Source organism: Gobius niger (genome assembly GCF_951799975.1).
Source record: "Gobius niger genome assembly, chromosome: 14".
Classification (NCBI taxonomy): Eukaryota; Metazoa; Chordata; class Actinopteri; order Gobiiformes; family Gobiidae; genus Gobius; species Gobius niger.
Genome location: NC_136865.1, coordinates 32,939,293 through 32,958,475, shown reverse-complemented (window position 1 = coordinate 32,958,475; position 19,183 = coordinate 32,939,293). Strand labels below are relative to the sequence as shown.

General features: G+C 38.0%; 1 protein-coding gene across 1 annotated transcript in view; it reads right to left on the bottom strand.

Moving 5' to 3' along the window:
- Positions 1–19,183, bottom strand: part of LOC306973772 (venom phosphodiesterase CdcPDE) — a gene marked incomplete at both ends in the record, with an annotated part of 119,284 nt that overhangs the window by 95,382 nt on the left and 4,719 nt on the right. The window contains 7 exons of the mRNA XM_079570765.1: positions 28–147; positions 4,796–4,875; positions 4,954–5,051; positions 5,117–5,177; positions 11,674–11,850; positions 11,963–12,097; positions 18,465–18,552. Of these exons, the coding sequence (XP_079426891.1) occupies positions 28–147; positions 4,796–4,875; positions 4,954–5,051; positions 5,117–5,177; positions 11,674–11,850; positions 11,963–12,097; positions 18,465–18,552 (759 nt within the window). The remainder of the gene's footprint in view (positions 1–27; positions 148–4,795; positions 4,876–4,953; positions 5,052–5,116; positions 5,178–11,673; positions 11,851–11,962; positions 12,098–18,464; positions 18,553–19,183) is intronic.

Genomic DNA, 19,183 nt, shown 5'->3' with positions numbered 1-19,183 from the left:
ACTGTAGTACAAGTACTGCAGTATTACCGGCTGTCCCTGGTACCAGGCAGGGTTGTCCTTCTCCGACGATGACAGGCTGAAGGAGGCGTCCATGTCCGGGTCATACATGTTGTTATCGATCAGACCGTTGGACTCCGGGTACAAACCCTGAACATGAGAGATATATGTTATTGAAGTCATGTGACCCTGAACATGAGATATATGTTATTTCAGTCATGTGACCCTAAACATGAGAGATATATGTTATTGAAGTCATGTGACCCTGAACATGAGAGATATATGTTATTGAAGACATGTGACCCTGAACATGAGAGATATATGTTATTGAAGTCATGTGACCCTGAACATGAGATATATATGTTATTGAAGTCATGTGACCCTGAACATGAGAGATATATGTTATTTAAGTCATGTGACCCTAAACATGAGAGATATATGTTATTTAATAAGTCATGTGACCCTGAACATGAGAGATATATGTTATTTAAGTCATGTGACCCTAAACATGAGAGATATATGTCATTTAAGTCATGTGACCCTAAACATGAGAGATATATGTTATTGAAGTCATGTGACCCTAAACATGAGAGATATATGTCATTTAAGTCATGTGACCCTAAACATGAGAGATATATGTTATTGAAGTCATGTGACCCTAAACATGAGAGATATATGTTATTGAAGTCATGTGACCCTGAATATGAGATATATGTCATTTAAGTCATGTGACCCTAAACATGAGAGATATATGTCATTTAAGTCATGTGACCCTAAACATGAGAGATATATGTTATTAAAGTCATGTGACCCTGAACATGAGAGATATATGTTATTGAAGTCATGTGACCCTAAACATGAGAGATATATGTTATTTAAGTCATGTGACCCTGAACATAAGAGATATATGTTATTGAAGTCATGTGACCCTAAACATGAGAGATATATGTTATTGAAGTCATGTGACCCTGAACATGAGAGATATATGTTATTGAAGTCATGTGACCCTGAACATGAGAGATATATGTTATTTCAGTCATGTGACCCTAAACATGAGATATATATGTTATTGAAGTCATGTGACCCTAAACATGAGAGATATATGTTATTTCAGTCATGTGACCCTGAACATGAGAGATATATGTCATTTAAGTCATGTGACCCTAAACATGAGAGATATATGTCATTTAAGTCATGTGATATTGAGCATGAGAGATATATGTCACTTAAGTCATGTAACCCTAAACATGAGAGATATATGTTATTTCAGTCATGTGACCCTAAACATGAGAGATATATGTTATTTCAGTCATGTGACCCTGAACATGAGAGATATATGTCATTTAAGTCATGTGACCCTAAACATGAGAGATATATGTCATTTAAGTCATGTGACCCTAAACATGAGAGATATATGTCATTTAAGTCATGTGACCCTAAACATGAGAGATATATGTCATTTAAGTCATGTGACCCTGAACATGAGAGATATGTGTTATTGAAGTCATGTGACCCTGAACATGAGAGATAAATGTTATTGAAGTCATGTGACCCTGAACATGAGAGATAAATGTTATTGAAGTCATGTGACCCTGAACATGAGAGATATATGTTATTTAAGTCATGTGACCCTAAACATGAGAGATAAATGTTATTGAAGTCATGTGACCCTGAACATGAGAGATATATGTTATTGAAGTCATGTGACCTTGAACATGAGAGATATATGTTATTTAAGTCATGTGACCCTAAACATGAGAGATATATGTTATTTAAGTCATGTGACCCTGAACATGAGAGATATATGTTATTGAAGTCATGTGACCCTGAACATGAGAGATATGTTATTGAAGTCATGTGACCCTGAACATGAGAGATATATGTTATTTAAGTCATGTGACCCTAAACATGAGATATATATGTTATTTAAGTCATGTGACCCTAAACATGAGAGATATATGTTATTTAAGTCATGTGACCCTGAACATGAGAGATATATGTTATTGAAGTCATGTGACCCTGAACATGAGAGATATGTTATTGAAGTCATGTGACCCTGAACATGAGAGATATATGTTATTGAAGTCATGTGACCCTGAACATAAGAGATATATGTTATTGAAGTCATGTGACCCTGAACATGAGAGATATATGTTATTGAAGTCATGTGACCCTGAACATGAGAGATATGTTATTGAAGTCATGTGACCCTGAACATGAGAGATATATGTTATTTAAGTCATGTGACCCTGAACATGAGAGATATATGTTATTGAAGTCATGTGACCCTGAACATGAGAGATATATGTTATTCATGTCATGTGACCCTGAACATGAGAGATATATGTTATTCATGTCATGTGACCCTGAACATGAGAGATATATGTTATTCATGTCATGTGATCCTAAACATGAGAGATATATGTTATTGAAGTCATGTGACCCTAAACATGAGAGATATATGTTATTGAAGTCATGTGACCCTAAACATGAGTGATATATGTTATTGAAGTCATGTGACCCTAAACATGAAAGATATATGTTATTGAAGTCATGTGACCCTAAAAATGAGAGATATATGTCATTTAAGTCATGTGACCCTAAACATGAGAGATATATGTCATTTAAGTCATGTGACCCTAAACATGAGAGATATATGTTATTGAAGTCATGTGACCCTAAACATGAGAGATATATGTTATTTCAATCATGTGACCCTAAACATGAGAGATATATGTTATTTCAGTCATGTGACCCTAAACATGAGATATATGTTATTGAAGTCATGTGACCCTAAACATGAGAGATATATGTTATTTAAGTCATGTGACCCTAAACATGAGAGATATATGTTATTTAAGTCATGTGACCCTAAACATGAGAGATATATGTTATTTAAGTCATGTGACCCCTCCACGTTATTTCGTCCCCACATATGACACTTGTTTCCAGAAGCTTTTAGATTTGGGTAAAGCCAAACTACAGAAAATGTGCTCGGTTCAGGTGGGGGTTAAGAGGTTAAATATACAAATACCACTACAGTATATAGTCATTTCTGCAGTATTTTTTTGCAGTTTCTCTCTCTCCTGTTTGGACCTGGATGAGCCCATGACTGTGAGGGACGTGTAGTTCTGCTGTTTGGACGTCCCACATGCAGATTGCGTTGCTTCCACAGAAGAACCTGAGCCTGTTCTGAGGAAGTGATGACCTCAGAAGAACCTGAGCCTGTTCTGAGGAAGTGATGACCTCAGCTCGCAGGAAAACGACGACAAAAAGCTCCTTTCATGGAGAAGGTTTTGAAAAGGTGCGGATTCCTGAAGACCGGACTAATACCTGGTTATCGTGAGTCAGGCCGGACTAATCCCGAGGTCAGTGAGGGTTAGCAAAACAAAGCCCGGCGGGAAGAACGACGTGACCCAGAGAAACATCCTGTGTCCAGGAAACGCTGAGGAGTCTGAGCTGGAAAAAAACAAGCTGACCGTAACCGTGGTAACAGGGGGTTTCCTTCAGGGCCGGCGGTAACGGGGGGGTTACTTCAGAAATGATGCGCTCGGATGATGAAACCATGAGGTGGAACTTCAGGGACCCAGGTTTGGAGATTCATCCAAACGGATGGGGATTATAGAGACCTGGTGTTTTTACAGAAACTTTGCTCTAAACTCCTCTTATACTTTTTATTTGTTCATTTCTCTGACAGGGACAGAGCACAGAGAGAGGTCCAGGCAGAGGAACATCTGACGTCAGAGTCTGTTCACCACATCCAGCACAGATAAAGCTCAGACACACTTACAGCATTTACACGAGCATTTTAACCTCTTATCTTAACCCCTTAACTCCCACCTGAACCGAGCACATTTTCTCCAGTTTGGCTTTACCCCAATTTAAAAGCTTCTGGAAAAAAGCTGTGAAAATTGCAACAAAACTGAGACGAAAACAATGATGGAAATGTGACAAAAAAGTGACAAAAAATTGACGAATAAATGACAAAAATGTGACAAAAAATGACAAAAAAAGACAAAAAATGAGACAAAAATATAATAAAAAATGGACAAAAAATGACCAAAAAATGACAAAAAATGACAAAAAATGACAAAAAAATGACAAAAAATATGACAAAAAAAATGACAAAAAAGGACAAAAAAAGGACCAAAAAAATGACGAAAAAATGACGAAAAATTGACAAAAATGTGACAAAAAAATGACAAAAATTACAAAAAATGACAAAAAATGACAAAAATGTGCCAAAATTGTGACAAAAATGTGACAAAAAATGACAAAAAATGACAAAAAATGACAAAAAAATGACAAAAAAATGACAAAAAATGACAAAAAATGACAAAAATGTGACAAAAAATGACAAAAAATATGATTAAAAAAATGACAAAAAAAATGACTAAAAAATTACAAAAAATTACAAAAAATTACAAAAATGTGCCAAAAATTTGACAAAAAATGACCAAAAAATGACACAAATTTGACATAAATGTGACAAAAAATGACAAAAATGTGATAAAAATTTGACAAAAATGTTACAAAAATGAGTTGAAAACCCAACAAAAAAATGATGGAAAAAAAATCTGATGACGTGAGGAAGAAGCTCCTCTCGGTTCAGGCGGGAGTTAAGGGTTTAACATCAGACTTACGGTGGCGATGGTGGTTTAACATCAGACTTACGGTGGCGATGGTGGTTTAACATCAGACTTACGGTGGCGATGGTGGTTTAACATCAGACTTACGGTGGCGATGGTGGTTTAACATCAGACTTATGGTGGCGATGGTGGTTTAACATCAGACTTACGGTGGCGATGGTCCAGTGGTTGGGGAAGGTCTTGCTCGGAAACGCCGCCTGCATGAACGGAGCGGACGTGCCGCACTTCTCTGAAAGCGAAACACATTTTTTTTAAAGCCTCGCGGTTTCGGGTTTCCCTCGGTTTCGGTCTCGGGTTCGAGTCTTACGCAGCTTGTCGGCGACGGGCACCAGTTTGCCCCACGTCTGCATGTACTCGGCTCTCCATCCGTCCAGCGACACCAGGAGCAGCGGCTGCTTGGAGAACCTGCAGGACCACGAGGTCAGGCTCATCACAGGTCTCCCTGCTTTAAAGATACATGTGGAACTTACCCTGGGGGGCACTGGGGGGGGGACAGCTCGTCACAGTCTCCGTCCACCCACGGCTTCTCTCCTGGAAACAAGATGACTTTTTCAAGCTTTCCATCATGTTATTCTGTCTCTCCCTCATTAAAAACATGGCTGAAGTGTTGCCTTGGCACATTCACGTATTTCTGAGTAATCTGTAAAAACTCTGATGGCGGCCATTTTAGGGATAGGTTTTTGTCACATTTTTTGTTGAATTTGTGTCAAATTTTTGTCATTTTTTGTTGAATTTTTGTCAATTTTTTGTTGAATTTTTGTCATTTTTTGTTGCATTTTTGTCTCTTTTTCTTGTCACATTTTTGTTGGATTTTAGTCATTTTTTTTATTTTTTGGCACATTTTTTTTTTTTGTTTATTTATTTATTTATTTTTTAATTTTTGTCCATTTTTTGTTGAAATTTTGTCATTTTTTTGTTGAATTTTTGTCACATTTTTGTTGATTTTTTGTCAATTTTTTGTTGAATTTTTGTCACATTTTTGTTGATTTTTTGTCACTTTTGTTGATTTTTTGTCACATTTTTGTTGAATTTTTGTCATTTTTTGTTGAATTTTTGTCATTTTTTTGTTGGATTTTTGTCACATTTTTGTCATTTTTTGTTGAATTTTTGTCACATTTTTGTTGGATTTTTGTGAATTTTTTTTTGTTTTTGTCACATTTTTGTTGATTTTTTGTCACTTTTGTTGATTTTTTGTCACATTTTTGTTGAATTTTTGTCATTTTTTGTTGAATTTTTGTCATTTTTTTGTTGGATTTTTGTCACATTTTTGTCATTTTTTGTTGAATTTTTGTCACATTTTTGTTGGATTTTTGTGAATTTTTTTTTGTTTTTGTCACATTTTTGTTGAGTTTTTGCCGATTTTTTGTTTAATCTTTGTCTAATTTTGGTTGAATTTTTCTCACATTTTTGTTTTAATTTTTGACTGATGGCGGCCATTTTAGGGATAGGTTTGCCTGAGTCCTCCTAGGAACGCCCCCACCTCCTGGAGACGCCTCCGAGCTTTGGTCACCAGCCGAGTAACCAACCACTGCTCCTCAGCAGAACCCCCTCCCCACTGATGCCACAGACAGCGTGTGGAGGGGGCGTGTCTAAAGGCTCAGAGGTTCTTAAAGAGACAGAGGCCTATTTCAAGACATTCACTACAGCCATTTTGAGAGAGACATTTTATACAAGGCAGTTATTCTAATTTACTGCATTTACAGACCGACAGAAGGTTTGTCATCATTGTAGTGAGATATAGACTGGTGCTATGGGACTGACAAAAGCAGAACACCCCCTCTTTAAGAAGAACACCCCCTCTTTAAAGCAGAACACCCCCTCTTTAAAGCAGAATACCCCCTCTTTAATACTAACGGGCCGCTTTACCATCAGATTATGAACAGAAGTTCCTCCACACAGACTCAGAGCTTCACTGATGCTGAAGGAACAGGATGAGGAACTGGGGGGTCACCACGGGGGATTTTTTTTAGCGTGATTCTTGTTCTGTGAGAAATGTTGTCGGTAAGCGTCGTCATGTCAGGTCAGGCCTGACGGGCTCTTGGCTCTGTTACAGCGCCACCTCCAGGATGACGAAACCTTCTGTGGAACCTCCGTGAGGCTGGAGTGACATGTTCAACCACAGAGATCATGACATCAGCCTCTCTGTGGAACAGCCAACCCCTCCAGCAGTTCTCACGCTATTTCATTCACAAACACGGAAGCACTGTTCCTCCAAACCTCCCTCCATGAGGTCACATCCATGAGGTCACCTCCATGAGGTCACATCCTGTGGAGGACTCACTTTTAAAAGTCCCGTTAGTGCCCCCTATGAAAGAATAACTCACTCAAAAGGTCCCGTTAGCGCCCCCTATGAAAGAATATCTCACTCAAAAGGTCCTGTTAGCGCCCCCTATGAAAGAATAACTCACTCAAAAGGTCCCGTTAGCGCCCCCTATGAAAGAATAACTCACTCATTAGGTCCCGTTAGCGCCCCCTATGAAAGAATAACTCACTCAAAAGGTCCCGTTAACGCCCCCTATGAAAGAATATCTCACTCATTAGGTCCCGTTAGCGCCCCCTATGAAAGAATATCTCACTCAAAAGGTCCCGTTAGCGCCCCCTATGAAAGAATATCTCACTCAAAAGGTCCCGTTAGCGCCCCCTATGAAAGAATAACTCACTCAAAAGGTCCCGTTAGCGCCCCCTATGAAAGAATAACTCACTCAAAAGGTCCCGTTAGCGCCCCCTATGAAAGAATAACTCACTCAAAAGGTCCCGTTAGCGCCCCCTATGAAAGAATATCTCACTCAAAAGGTCCCGTTAGCGCCCCCTATGAAAGAATAACTCACTCAAAAGGTCCCGTTAGCGCCCCCTATGAAAGAATAACTCACTCAAAAGGTCCCGTTAGCGCCCCCTATGAAAGAATAACTCACTCAAAAGGTCCCGTTAGCGCCCCTATGAAAGAATAAGTCACTCAAAAGGTCCCGTTAGCGCCCCCTATGAAAGAATAACTCACTCAAAAGGTCCCGTTAGCGCCCCCTATGAAAGAATAAGTCACTCAAAAGGTCCCGTTAGCGCCCCCTATGAAAGAATATCTCACTCAAAAGGTCCCGTTAGCGCCTCCTATGAAAGAATATCTCACTCAAAAGGTCCCGTTAGCGCCTCCTATGAAAGAATATCTCACTCAAAAGGTCCCGTTAGCGCCCCCTATGAAAGAATATCTCACTCAAAAGGTCCCGTTAGCGCCCCCTATGAAAGAATAACTCACTCAAAAGGTCCCGTTAGCGCCCCCTATGAAAGAATAACTCACTCAAAAGGTCCCGTTAGCGCCCCCTATGAAAGAATAACTCACTCAAAAGGTCCCGTTAGCGCCCCCTATGAAAGAATAACTCACTCAAAAGGTCCCGTTAGCGCCCCCTATGAAAGAATAACTCACTCAAAAGGTCCCGTTAGCGCCCCCATGAAAGAATATCTCACTCAAAAGGTCCCGTTAGTGCCCCCTATGAAAGAATAACTCACTCAAAAGGTCCCGTTAGCGCCCCCTATGAAAGAATATCTCACTCAAAAGGTCCCGTTAGCGCCCCCTATGAAAGAATAACTCACTCAAAAGGTCCCGTTAGCGCCCCCTATGAAAGAATAACTCACTCAAAAGGTCCCGTTAGCGCCCCCTATGAAAGAATAACTCACTCAAAAGGTCCCGTTAGCGCCCCCTATGAAAGAATATCTCACTCAAAAGGTCCCGTTAGCGCCCCCTATGAAAGAATAACTCACTCATTAGGTCCCGTTAGCGCCCCCTATGAAAGAATAACTCACTCAAAAGGTCCCGTTAGCGCCCCCTATGAAAGAATAACTCACTCATTAGGTCCCGTTAGCGCCCCCTATGAAAGAATATCTCACTCAAAAGGTCCCGTTAGTGCCCCCTATGAAAGAATAACTCACTCATTAGGTCCCGTTAGCGCCCCCTATGAAAGAATAACTCACTCAAAAGGTCCCGTTAGCGCCCCCTATGAAAGAATATCTCACTCATTAGGTCCCGTTAGCGCCCCCTATGAAAGAATATCTCACTCAAAAGGTCCCGTTAGCGCCCCCTATGAAAGAATAACTCACTCAAAAGGTCCCGTTAGTGCCCCCTATGAAAGAATATCTCACTCAAAAGGTCCCGTTTGCGCCCCCTATGAAAGAATAACTCACTCATTAGGTCCCGTTAGCGCCCCCTATGAAAGAATAACTCACTCAAAAGGTCCCGTTAGCGCCCCCTATGAAAGAATATCTCACTCAAAAGGTCCCGTTAGCGCCCCCTATGAAAGAATAACTCACTCAAAAGGTCCCGTTAGCGCCCCCTATGAAAGAATAACTCACTCAAAAGGTCCCGTTAGCGCCCCCTATGAAAGAATAACTCACTCATTAGGTCCCGTTAGCGCCCCCTATGAAAGAATATCTCACTCAAAAGGTCCCGTTAGCGCCCCCTATGAAAGAATAACTCACTCATTAGGTCCCGTTAGTGCCCCCTATGAAAGAATAACTCACTCATTAGGTCCCGTTAGCGCCCCCTATGAAAGAATAACTCACTCAAAAGGTCCCGTTAGCGCCCCCTATGAAAGAATATCTCACTCATTAGGTCTCGTTAGCGCCCCCTATGAAAGAATAACTCACTCAAAAGGTCCCGTTAGCGCCCCCTATGAAAGAATAACTCACACATTAGGTCCCGTTAGCGCCCCCTATGAAAGAATAACTCACTCAAACCCAATCACTGAAACCGTAACGTTCCAAAAGAACTGAGACACAGGAGCAAAAGCACCGTCATCCAGGAATGAGGGAGACAAAAGGCAATAATGGGTGGATTCTCTGTGAGACGGCGCCCTCTGCTGGTACGAGCGGATCCACGACAGTATTAATATGTTTTGTGTTTGTCTTTACCAAACAAGAAGCAGATATTTACACTTTGCAAATCTGTTCACAAGAAATCATTATTTTACTCCTTAAAGAGGCCATTTTATGCTCACTACTGCCACCTCAGGTCATATGTGTAACTGCACCTTCGATATTAACCCTTTTAACTCCCGCCTGAACCGAGAGCATTTTCTCCAGTTCAGCTTTACCCAAATCCTGTAGGCCAGTGTAACATCTCATTTGAAAGCTAAGACCTACAAAGCTCATCTAAATCGATCTTTTTCCTCACGTCATCAGATTTTTTTCCATCTTTTTGGGGGGTGGGGGGGCATTCAACTCATTTTTGTAACTTTTTAGTCTTTTTTATTTTATTTTTTTTGTCACATATTTTGTAATTTTTTTGTCTTTTTTATGTAATATTTTTTGTTATTTTTTGTGTTTTTTGTCATTTTTTCGTCACTTTTTTATCACATTTTTTGTAATTTTTTGTGTGTTTTTATGTATTTTTTTGTCATTTTTATGTAATATTTTTTGTTATTTTTTGTGTTTTTTGTCATTTTTTCGTCACTTTTTTGTAATTTTTTCCTTTTTTATGTAATTTTTTTGTTATTTTTTGTCTTTTTTGTCATTTGTTTCTTTGTACTTTTTTGTTACATTTTTGTCACATATTTTGTAATTTTTGTGTCTTTTTTATGTAATTTTTTTGTGTCTTTTTAATGTCATTTTTTTGTCATTTTTATGTAATATTTTTTGTTATTTTTTGTAATTTTTTCGTCACTGTTTTATCAAAGTTTTCTCACTTTTTTGACACATTTCCATCATTGTTTTCATCTCAGTTCTGTCACTCTTTTCACACCTTTTTTCCAGAAGCTTTTGGATTGGGGTAAAGCCAAGCTGGAGAAAATGTGCTCGGTTCAGGCGGGAGTTAAGAGGTTAAGACGGCACTTCAGACCCGAAGTAACAACCTTTTGAGTTTGACTTTCTGGTTGTAGTTGTGTGTGTGGCCTGTAGGTGGTGTCGTACCTGGTTGTAGTTGTGTGTGTGGCCTGTAGGTGGTGTCGTACCTTTGCAGACCTGGTTGTAGTTGTGTGTGTGGCCTGTAGGAGGCGCTGTACCTTTGCAGGCCTGGTTGTAGTTGTGTATGTGGCCTGTAGGAGGTGTCGTACCTTTGCAGACCTGGTTGTAGTTGTGTGTGTGGCCTGTAGGAGGCACCGTACCTTTGCAGACCTGGTTGTAGTTGTGTGTGTGGCCTGTAGGAGGCGCCGTACCTTTGCAGGCCTGGTTGTAGTTGTGTGTGTGGCCTGTAGGAGGTGTCGTACCTGGTTGTAGTTGTGTGTGTGGCCTGTAGGAGGTGTCGTACCTGGTTGTAGTTGTGTGTGTGGCCTGTAGGAGGTGTCGTACCTGGTTGTAGTTGTGTGTGTGGCCTGTAGGAGGTGTCGTACCTGGTTGTAGTTGTGTGTGTGGCCTGTAGGAGGTGTCGTACCTGGTTGTAGTTGTGTGTGTGGCCTGTAGGAGGCGTCGTACCTGGTTGTAGTTGTGTGTGTGGCCTGTAGGAGGAGTCGTACCTTTGCAGGCCTGGTTGTAGTTGTGTCTGTGGCCTGTAGGAGGAGCCGTACCTTTGCAGGCCTGGTTGTAGTTGTGTGTGTGGCCTGTAGGAGGCGCCGTACCTGGTTGTAGTTGTGTGTGTGGCCTGTAGGAGGTGTCGTACCTGGTTGTAGTTGTGTGTGTGGCCTGTAGGAGGCGTCGTACCTGGTTGTAGTTGTGTGTGTGGCCTGTAGGAGGAGTCGTACCTTTGCAGGCCTGGTTGTAGTTGTGTCTGTGGCCTGTAGGAGGAGCCGTACCTTTGCAGGCCTGGTTGTAGTTGTGTGTGTGGCCTGTAGGAGGCGCCGTACCTGGTTGTAGTTGTGTGTGTGGCCTGTAGGAGGTGCCGTACCTGGTTGTAGTTGTGTGTGTGGCCTGTAGGAGGCGCCGTACCTTTGCAGGCCTGGTTGTAGTTGTGTGTGTGGCCTGTAGGAGGTGTCGTACCTGGTTGTAGTTGTGTGTGTGGCCTGTAGGAGGAGCCGTACCTTTGCAGGCCTGGTTGTAGTTGTGTGTGTGGCCTGTAGGAGGCGTCGTACCTGGTTGTAGTTGTGTGTGTGGCCTGTAGGAGGTGCTGTACCTTTGCAGGCCTGGTTGTAGTTGTGTGTGTGGCCTGTAGGAGGCGCCGTACCTTTGCAGGCCTGGTTGTAGTTGCTGCAGCAGTCTGCGTTGTCTGCGCAGTCGTCAGAGCAGTGGCAGTTGCTGTTGGGCAGACGCTTCTCTCCGCAGCGCAGACGCGTGCACTCCCACTGCGCAGCTGCAGACGAGAGGGTTAGCAGACGGAGGAGTAGTAGTAGTAGTAGTAGTAGTAGTAGTAGTAGTAGTAGTAGTAGTAGTAGTAGTAGTAGTAGTAGTACTTGTATTTGTACCTGGCTGGGTGCAGATGTCATCGAAGTCGAAGCAGCAGCTGTTTGAGTTGTTGCAGCCGGAATCGCACCGACAACCGGGAACTTCCCATTCGAACGGCTCGTAACAGCGCCCCCTACAGGACGTCTGAGGCACCACTGTCACAGATAAGACTTCACATCATTTTTGTTAGTTTTTGGTCATTTTTTTGTCACATTTTTTCACATTTTTTTTGTCATTTTATTGTAATTTTTTGTCATTTTTTTGTCACATTTTTTTCACATTTTTTGTCATTTTTTCATCATTTTTTCGTAATTTTTTCATCATTTTTTCATCATTTTTTCGTCATTTTTTCGTCGCATTTTTGTCATTTTTTGTAATTTTTTTGTTAATTTTTTGTAATTTTTTGTAATTTTTTTTTCACATTTTTTGTCATCTTTTTTGTTACATATTTGTCACATTTTTGTCATTTTATTGTAATTTTTTGTAATTTTTTTGTCACATTTTTTGTCACATTTTTTCACATTTTTTTCACATTTTTTGTCATTTTTTCATCATTTTTTCATCATTTTTTGTCATTTTTTTGTCATTTTTTTTGTCATTTTTTTGTCACATTTTTTCATCATTTTTCATATTTTTTTCATCATTTTTTCATCATTTTTTGTCATTTTTTCATCATTTTTTCATTTTTTTTTGTCACATTTTTGTAATTTTTTGTAATTTTTTTGTAATTTTTTTGTAATTTTTTTGTAATTTTTTTGTAATTTTTTTGTAATTTTTTTGTAATTTTTTTGTAATTTTTTTGTAATTTTTTTTCATCTTTTTTGTTACATATTTGTCACATTTTTGTCATTTTATTGTCATTTATTGTCATTTTTTGTCAATTTTTTCACATTTTTTTTCACATTTTTTGTCATTTTTTCATAATTTTTTGTCATTTTTTCATCATTTTTACGTCACATTTTTGTCATTTTATTGTAATTTTTTGTAATTTTTTTGTCACATTTTATTGTCACATTTTTTTTTTTTTTTTTGTCACTTTTTTGCCACTGTCACAGATAAGACTTTACATCAGCGCCTCCTACAGGACGTCTGAGGCACCACTGTCACAGATAAGACTTTACATCAGCGCCTCCTACAGGACGTCTGAGGCACCACTGTCACAGATAAGACTTTACATCAGCGCCTCCTACAGGACGTCTGAGGCACCACTGTCACAGATAAGACTTTACATCAGCGCCTCCTACAGGACGTCTGAGGCGTCACTGTCACAGATAAGACTTTACATCAGCGCCTCCTACAGGACGTCTGAGGCACCACTGTCACAGATAAGACTTTACATCATTTTTGTAACTTTTTGGTCATTTTTTTGTCACATTTTGGTCACATTTTTTGTCATTTTATTGTAATTTTTTGTCATTTTTTTGTCATTTTTTGTCATTTTTTGTCACATTTTTTGTCATTTTATTGTAATTTTTTGTCATTTTTTTGTAATTTTTTTGTCATTTTTTGTCATTTTTTCATCATTTTTTCATTATTTTTTCGTCACATTTTTGTAATTTTTTGTAATTTTTTTGTAATTTTTTTGTAATTTTTTTGTAATTTTTTTGTAATTTTTTTGTAATTTTTTTGTAATTTTTTTGTAATTTTTTTGTAATTTTTTTTCATCTTTTTTGTTACATATTTGTCACATTTTTGTCATTTTATTGTCATTTATTGTCATTTTTTGTCAATTTTTTCACATTTTTTTCACATTTTTTTGTCATTTTTTCATAATTTTTTGTCATTTTTTCATCATTTTTTCGTCACATTTTTGTCATTTTATTGTATTTTTTTGTCACATTTTTTTGTCACATTTTTTTTTTTTTTTTGTCACTTTTTTGTCATTTTTTTGTCATTTTTTGTCATTTTTTGTCATTTTTTGTCATTTTTTGTCATTTTTTGTCATTTTATTGTAATTTTTAGTAAATTTTTTTCATCATTTTTTCATCATTTTTTCATCATTTGTTGTCACATTTTTTGTCATATTTTTATTTTATTTTTTTCATTTTTTTCATTTTTTTGTGTTTTTTGTCACATTTTTTGTCAATTTTTTTGTCATTTTTTTGTCATTTTTTTGCCACTGTCACAGATAAGACTTTACATCAGCGCCTCCTACAGGACGTCTGAGGCGTCACTGTCACAGATAAGACTTTACATCAGCGCCCCCTACAGGACGTCTGAGGCGTCACTGTCACAGATAAGACTTTACATCAGCGCCTCCTACAGGTCGTCTGAGGCACCACTGTCACAGATAAGACTTTACATCAGCGCCTCCTACAGGACGTCTGAGGCACCACTGTCACAGATAAGACTTTACATCAGCGCCTCCTACAGGACGTCTGAGGAACCACTGTCACAGATAAGACTTTACATCAGCGCCTCCTACAGGACGTCTGAGGAACCACTGTCACAGATAAGACTTTACATCAGCGCCTCCTACAGGACGTCTGAGGCACCACTGTCACAGATAAGACTTTACATCAGCGCCTCCTACAGGACGTCTGAGGCACCACTGTCACAGATAAGACTTTACACCAGCGCCCCCTACAGGACGTCTGAGGCACCACTGTCACACATAAGACTTTACACCAGCGCCCCCTACAGGACGTCTGAGGCACCACTGTCACAGATAAGACTTTACATCAGCGCCTCCTACAGGACGTCTGAGGCACCACTGTCACAGATAAGACTTTACATCAGCGCCTCCTACAGGACGTCTGAGGCACCACTGTCACAGATAAGACTTTACATCAGCGCCTCCTACAGGACGTCTGAGGCACCACTGTCACAGATAAGACTTTACATCAGCGCCTCCTACAGGACGTCTGAGGCACCACTGTCACAGATAAGACTTTACATCAGCGCCTCCTACAGGACGTCTGAGGCACCACTGTCACAGATAAGACTTTACATCAGCGCCTCCTACAGGACGTCTGAGGCACCACTGTCACAGATAAGACTTTACATCATTTTTGTAACTTTCTGGTAATTTTTTGTCATTTTTTTGTCATTTTTGTAATTTTCTAATCACATTTTTGTCACATTTTTTGTCATTTTTTTTGTCATTTTTTTTTGTCATTTTTTGTCATTTTTTCATAATTTTTTTTGTCATTTTTTGTCAAATTTTTATCATTTTTTTTTCTTTTTTTTTTCTTTTTTTTGTCATTTTTTTGTCATTTTTTTGTCACATTTTTGTCACATTTTTTTGTCATTTTTTGTCACATTTTTGTCATTTTTTTTTCTTTTTTTTGTCATTTTTTTGTCATTTTTTTGTCATTTTTTTGTCACATTTTTTGTCATTTTTTTGTCACTTTTTTGTCACTGTCACAGATAAGACTTTACATCACTTTTATATTTTTTTTGTAATTTTTTGTAATTTTTTGTAATTTTTTGTAATTTTTTGTAATTTTTTGTAATTTTTTGTAATTTTTTGTAATTTTTTGTAATTTTTTGTAATTTTTTGTAATTTTTTGAATTTTTTTCTGTCACATTTTTGTCATTTTTTTAATAATTTTTTTGTCATTTTTTCGTCACTTTTTTGCCACTGTCACAGATAAGACTTTACATCAGCGCCTCCTACAGGACGTCTGAGGCACCACTGTCACAGATAAGACTTTACATCAGCGCCTCCTACAGGACGTCTGAGGCATCACTGTCACAGATAAGACTTTACATCAGCGCCTCCTACAGGACGTCTGAGGCACCACTGTCACAGATAAGACTTTACATCAGCGCCTCCTACAGGACGTCTGAGGCACCACTGTCACAGATAAGACTTTACATCAGCGCCTCCTACAGGACGTCTGAGGAACCACTGTCACAGATTAGACTTTACATCAGCGCCCCCTACAGGACGTCTGAGGCACCACTGTCACAGATAAGACTTTACATCAGCGCCTCCTACAGGACGTCTGAGGCATCACTGTCACAGATTAGACTTTACATCAGCGCCTCCTACAGGACGTCTGAGGCATCACTGTCACAGATAAGACTTTACATCAGCGCCCCCTACAGGACGTCTGAGGCGTCACTGTCACAGATAAGACTTTACATCATTTTTGTAACTTTTTGGTCATTTTTTTGTCACATTTTTTGTAATTTTTTGTAATTTTTGTTTTCATTTTTTTCCATTTTTTTTTTCATTTTATTTTCATTTTTTTCTCATTTTTTTCATATTTTTTTTAATTTTTTTGCTTTTTTAGTCATTTTTTTTGTCACATTTTTTGTCACATTTTTAGTCATTTTATTGTATTTTTTGTCATTTTTTTGTTCATTTTTTTCCATATTTTTTTTCCTTTTTTTTCTTCTTTTTTTTCTCATTTGTTTCTCTTTTTTTTTTTTTTCTTTTTCTCTTTTTTGTCATTTTTTGGTAATTTTTTTCATTTTTTTTTTCATTTTTTTCTCATTTTTTTCTCTTTTTTCGTCATTTTTTTGCCACTGTCAGATAAGACTTTACATCAGCGCCTCCTACAGGACGTCTGAGGCACCACTGTCACAGATAAGACTTTACATCAGCGCCTCCTACAGGACGTCTGAGGCACCACTGTCACAGATAAGACTTTACATCAGCGCCCCCTACAGGACGTCTGAGGCGTCACTGTCACAGATAAGACTTTACATCATTTTTGTAACTTTTTGGTCATTTTTTTGTCACATTTTTTGTAATTTTTTGTAATTTTTGTTTTCATTTTTTTCCATTTTTTTTTTCATTTTATTTTCATTTTTTTCTCATTTTTTTCATATTTTTTTTAATTTTTTTGCTTTTTTAGTCATTTTTTTTGTCACATTTTTTGTCACATTTTTAGTCATTTTATTGTATTTTTTGTCATTTTTTTGTTCATTTTTTTCCATATTTTTTTTCCTTTTTTTTCTTCTTTTTTTTCTCATTTGTTTCTCTTTTTTTTTTTTTTCTTTTTCTCTTTTTTGTCATTTTTTGGTAATTTTTTTCATTTTTTTTTTCATTTTTTTCTCATTTTTTTCTCTTTTTTCGTCATTTTTTTGCCACTGTCAGATAAGACTTTACATCAGCGCCTCCTACAGGACGTCTGAGGCACCACTGTCACAGATAAGACTTTACATCAGCGCCTCCTACAGGACGTCTGAGGCACCACTGTCACAGATAAGACTTTACATCAGCGCCTCCTACAGGACGTCTGAGGCACCACTGTCACAGATAAGACTTTACATCAGCGCCTCCTACAGGACGTCTGAGGCACCACTGTCACAGATAAGACTTTACATCATTTTTGTAACTTTTTGGTCATTTTTTTGTCACATTTTTTGTCCTTTTTTTTGTGTGCCATTTTTGTTCTTTTTTTTTCTTTTTTTCCCTCATTTTTTCGTCACATTTTTGTCACATTTTTTGTCATTTTTTCATCATTTTTTCATCATTTTTTGTCACATTTTTGTCATTTTAATATAATTTTTGTTTTGTTTTTTGTTGTTTTTTTTTTTCATTTTTTTCCTATTTTTTTCATTTTTTTTTCTCATTTTTTTATCTTTTATTGTAATTTTTTGTAATTTTAATGTCATTTTTGTTTGTTTGTTTTTTTCTCATTTTTTTTTCTTTTTTTGTAATTTTTTCGTCATTTTTTTGCCACTGTCACAGATAAGACTTTACATCAGCGCCCCCTACAGGACGTCTGAGGCATCACTGTCACAGATAAGACTTTACATCAGCGCCTCCTACAGGACGTCTGAGGCATCACTGTCACAGATAAGACTTTACATCAGCGCCTCCTACAGGACGTCTGAGGCATCACTGTCACAGATAAGACTTTACATCATTTTTGTAACTTTTTTGTAATTTTTTTTGTCCGATTTTTATCACATTTTAGTCACATTTTTTGTCATTTTATTGTATTTTTTTGTAATTTTTTCATCATTTTTTTCTCATTTTTTCGTCACATTTTTTGTCATTTTTTTGTCATTTTTTTTGTCATTTTTTCATCATTTTTTCATCATTTTTTCGTCACATTTTTGTCATTTTTTTTGTCATGTTTTCGTAACTTTTTTGCCACTGTCACAGATAAGACTTTACATCATTTTTGTAACTTTTTTGTAATTTTTTTGTAATTTTTTTGTAATTTTTTGTCAAATTTTTGTCACTTTTTTGTCATTTTTTTGGTCATTTTTTGTCAGATTTTTGTTATTTTTGTTTTTTTTGTCGTCACATTTTTGTAATTTTTTGGTCATTTTTTGGTCATTTTTTGTCATTTTTTTGTCAATTTTTTAGTCATTTTTTGTCAGATTTTTGTCAGATTTTTGTCAGATTTTTGTCAGATTTTTGTCAGATTTTTGTCAGATTTTTGTGTTTTTTTTGTAATATTTTTTTGTCATTTTTGGTCATTTTTTCGTCACTTTTTTGCCACTGTCACAGATAAGACTTTACATCAGCGCCCCCTACAGGACGTCTGAGTTGTCCTCTAGGCGGGGGGGGGAAGATGGGCCTCTCTGGGCTCCTGTTGTAGATGTTTTGTGTACCTTTGTCCTTCCATCGCTGCAGCTCCAAACCCAGACCCAGGCCCAGACCCAGGATGACGGCCACCAGCGACAGCGACAGCGCCACCACCTGGACACAAGAGGCTCTGCGGTTCAGTCCCAGTTCATACTGACTTTATAAAGACAGAAGGTTTGTTGACCTGCTTTACGAGCTTTATCACTTCCTGTGTCAGCAAAACTGTAAATCCTGTCACGTCCTGAGCTGCTCAGTCTTTCCTTTAACACGGCTGGACGGTGATTCAAACATAGAGCCTTACATAATATCAGATATAATTCATTCATTCTCCCGTACATCAGCTACTGTGCGGAGGTTTGGGGAAACACTCAGAAAAAAGCCATAAGAATCGTTCATAACGTTGGTTTTAGGGACCAAACAAATGTGCTGTTTCTAACGTCTCATGTAATGAAAATTGAAGACTTGATTACATTTAAAACTCTTCTTGTAATGAATAAAACCGAAATCTTCTCCCTAGAAACATCCAAAACTTGTTCAACAGTAGAGAAGAGCATTAACCTGGTGTGAGCGCTCGAATCATCTGGACCTGCACATCAGCCTGGGGACCATGGACCAAATGTTCACATGGATTTGGGAACCAATCACAGAGCGAGGAGGGACGGCGAGACGATGACGCGCTATTCGATATTCGGAAGCTTGTAGTTTATTTACGGATAAAAAAAAAGTTTTTCTTGTCATTTTTTTG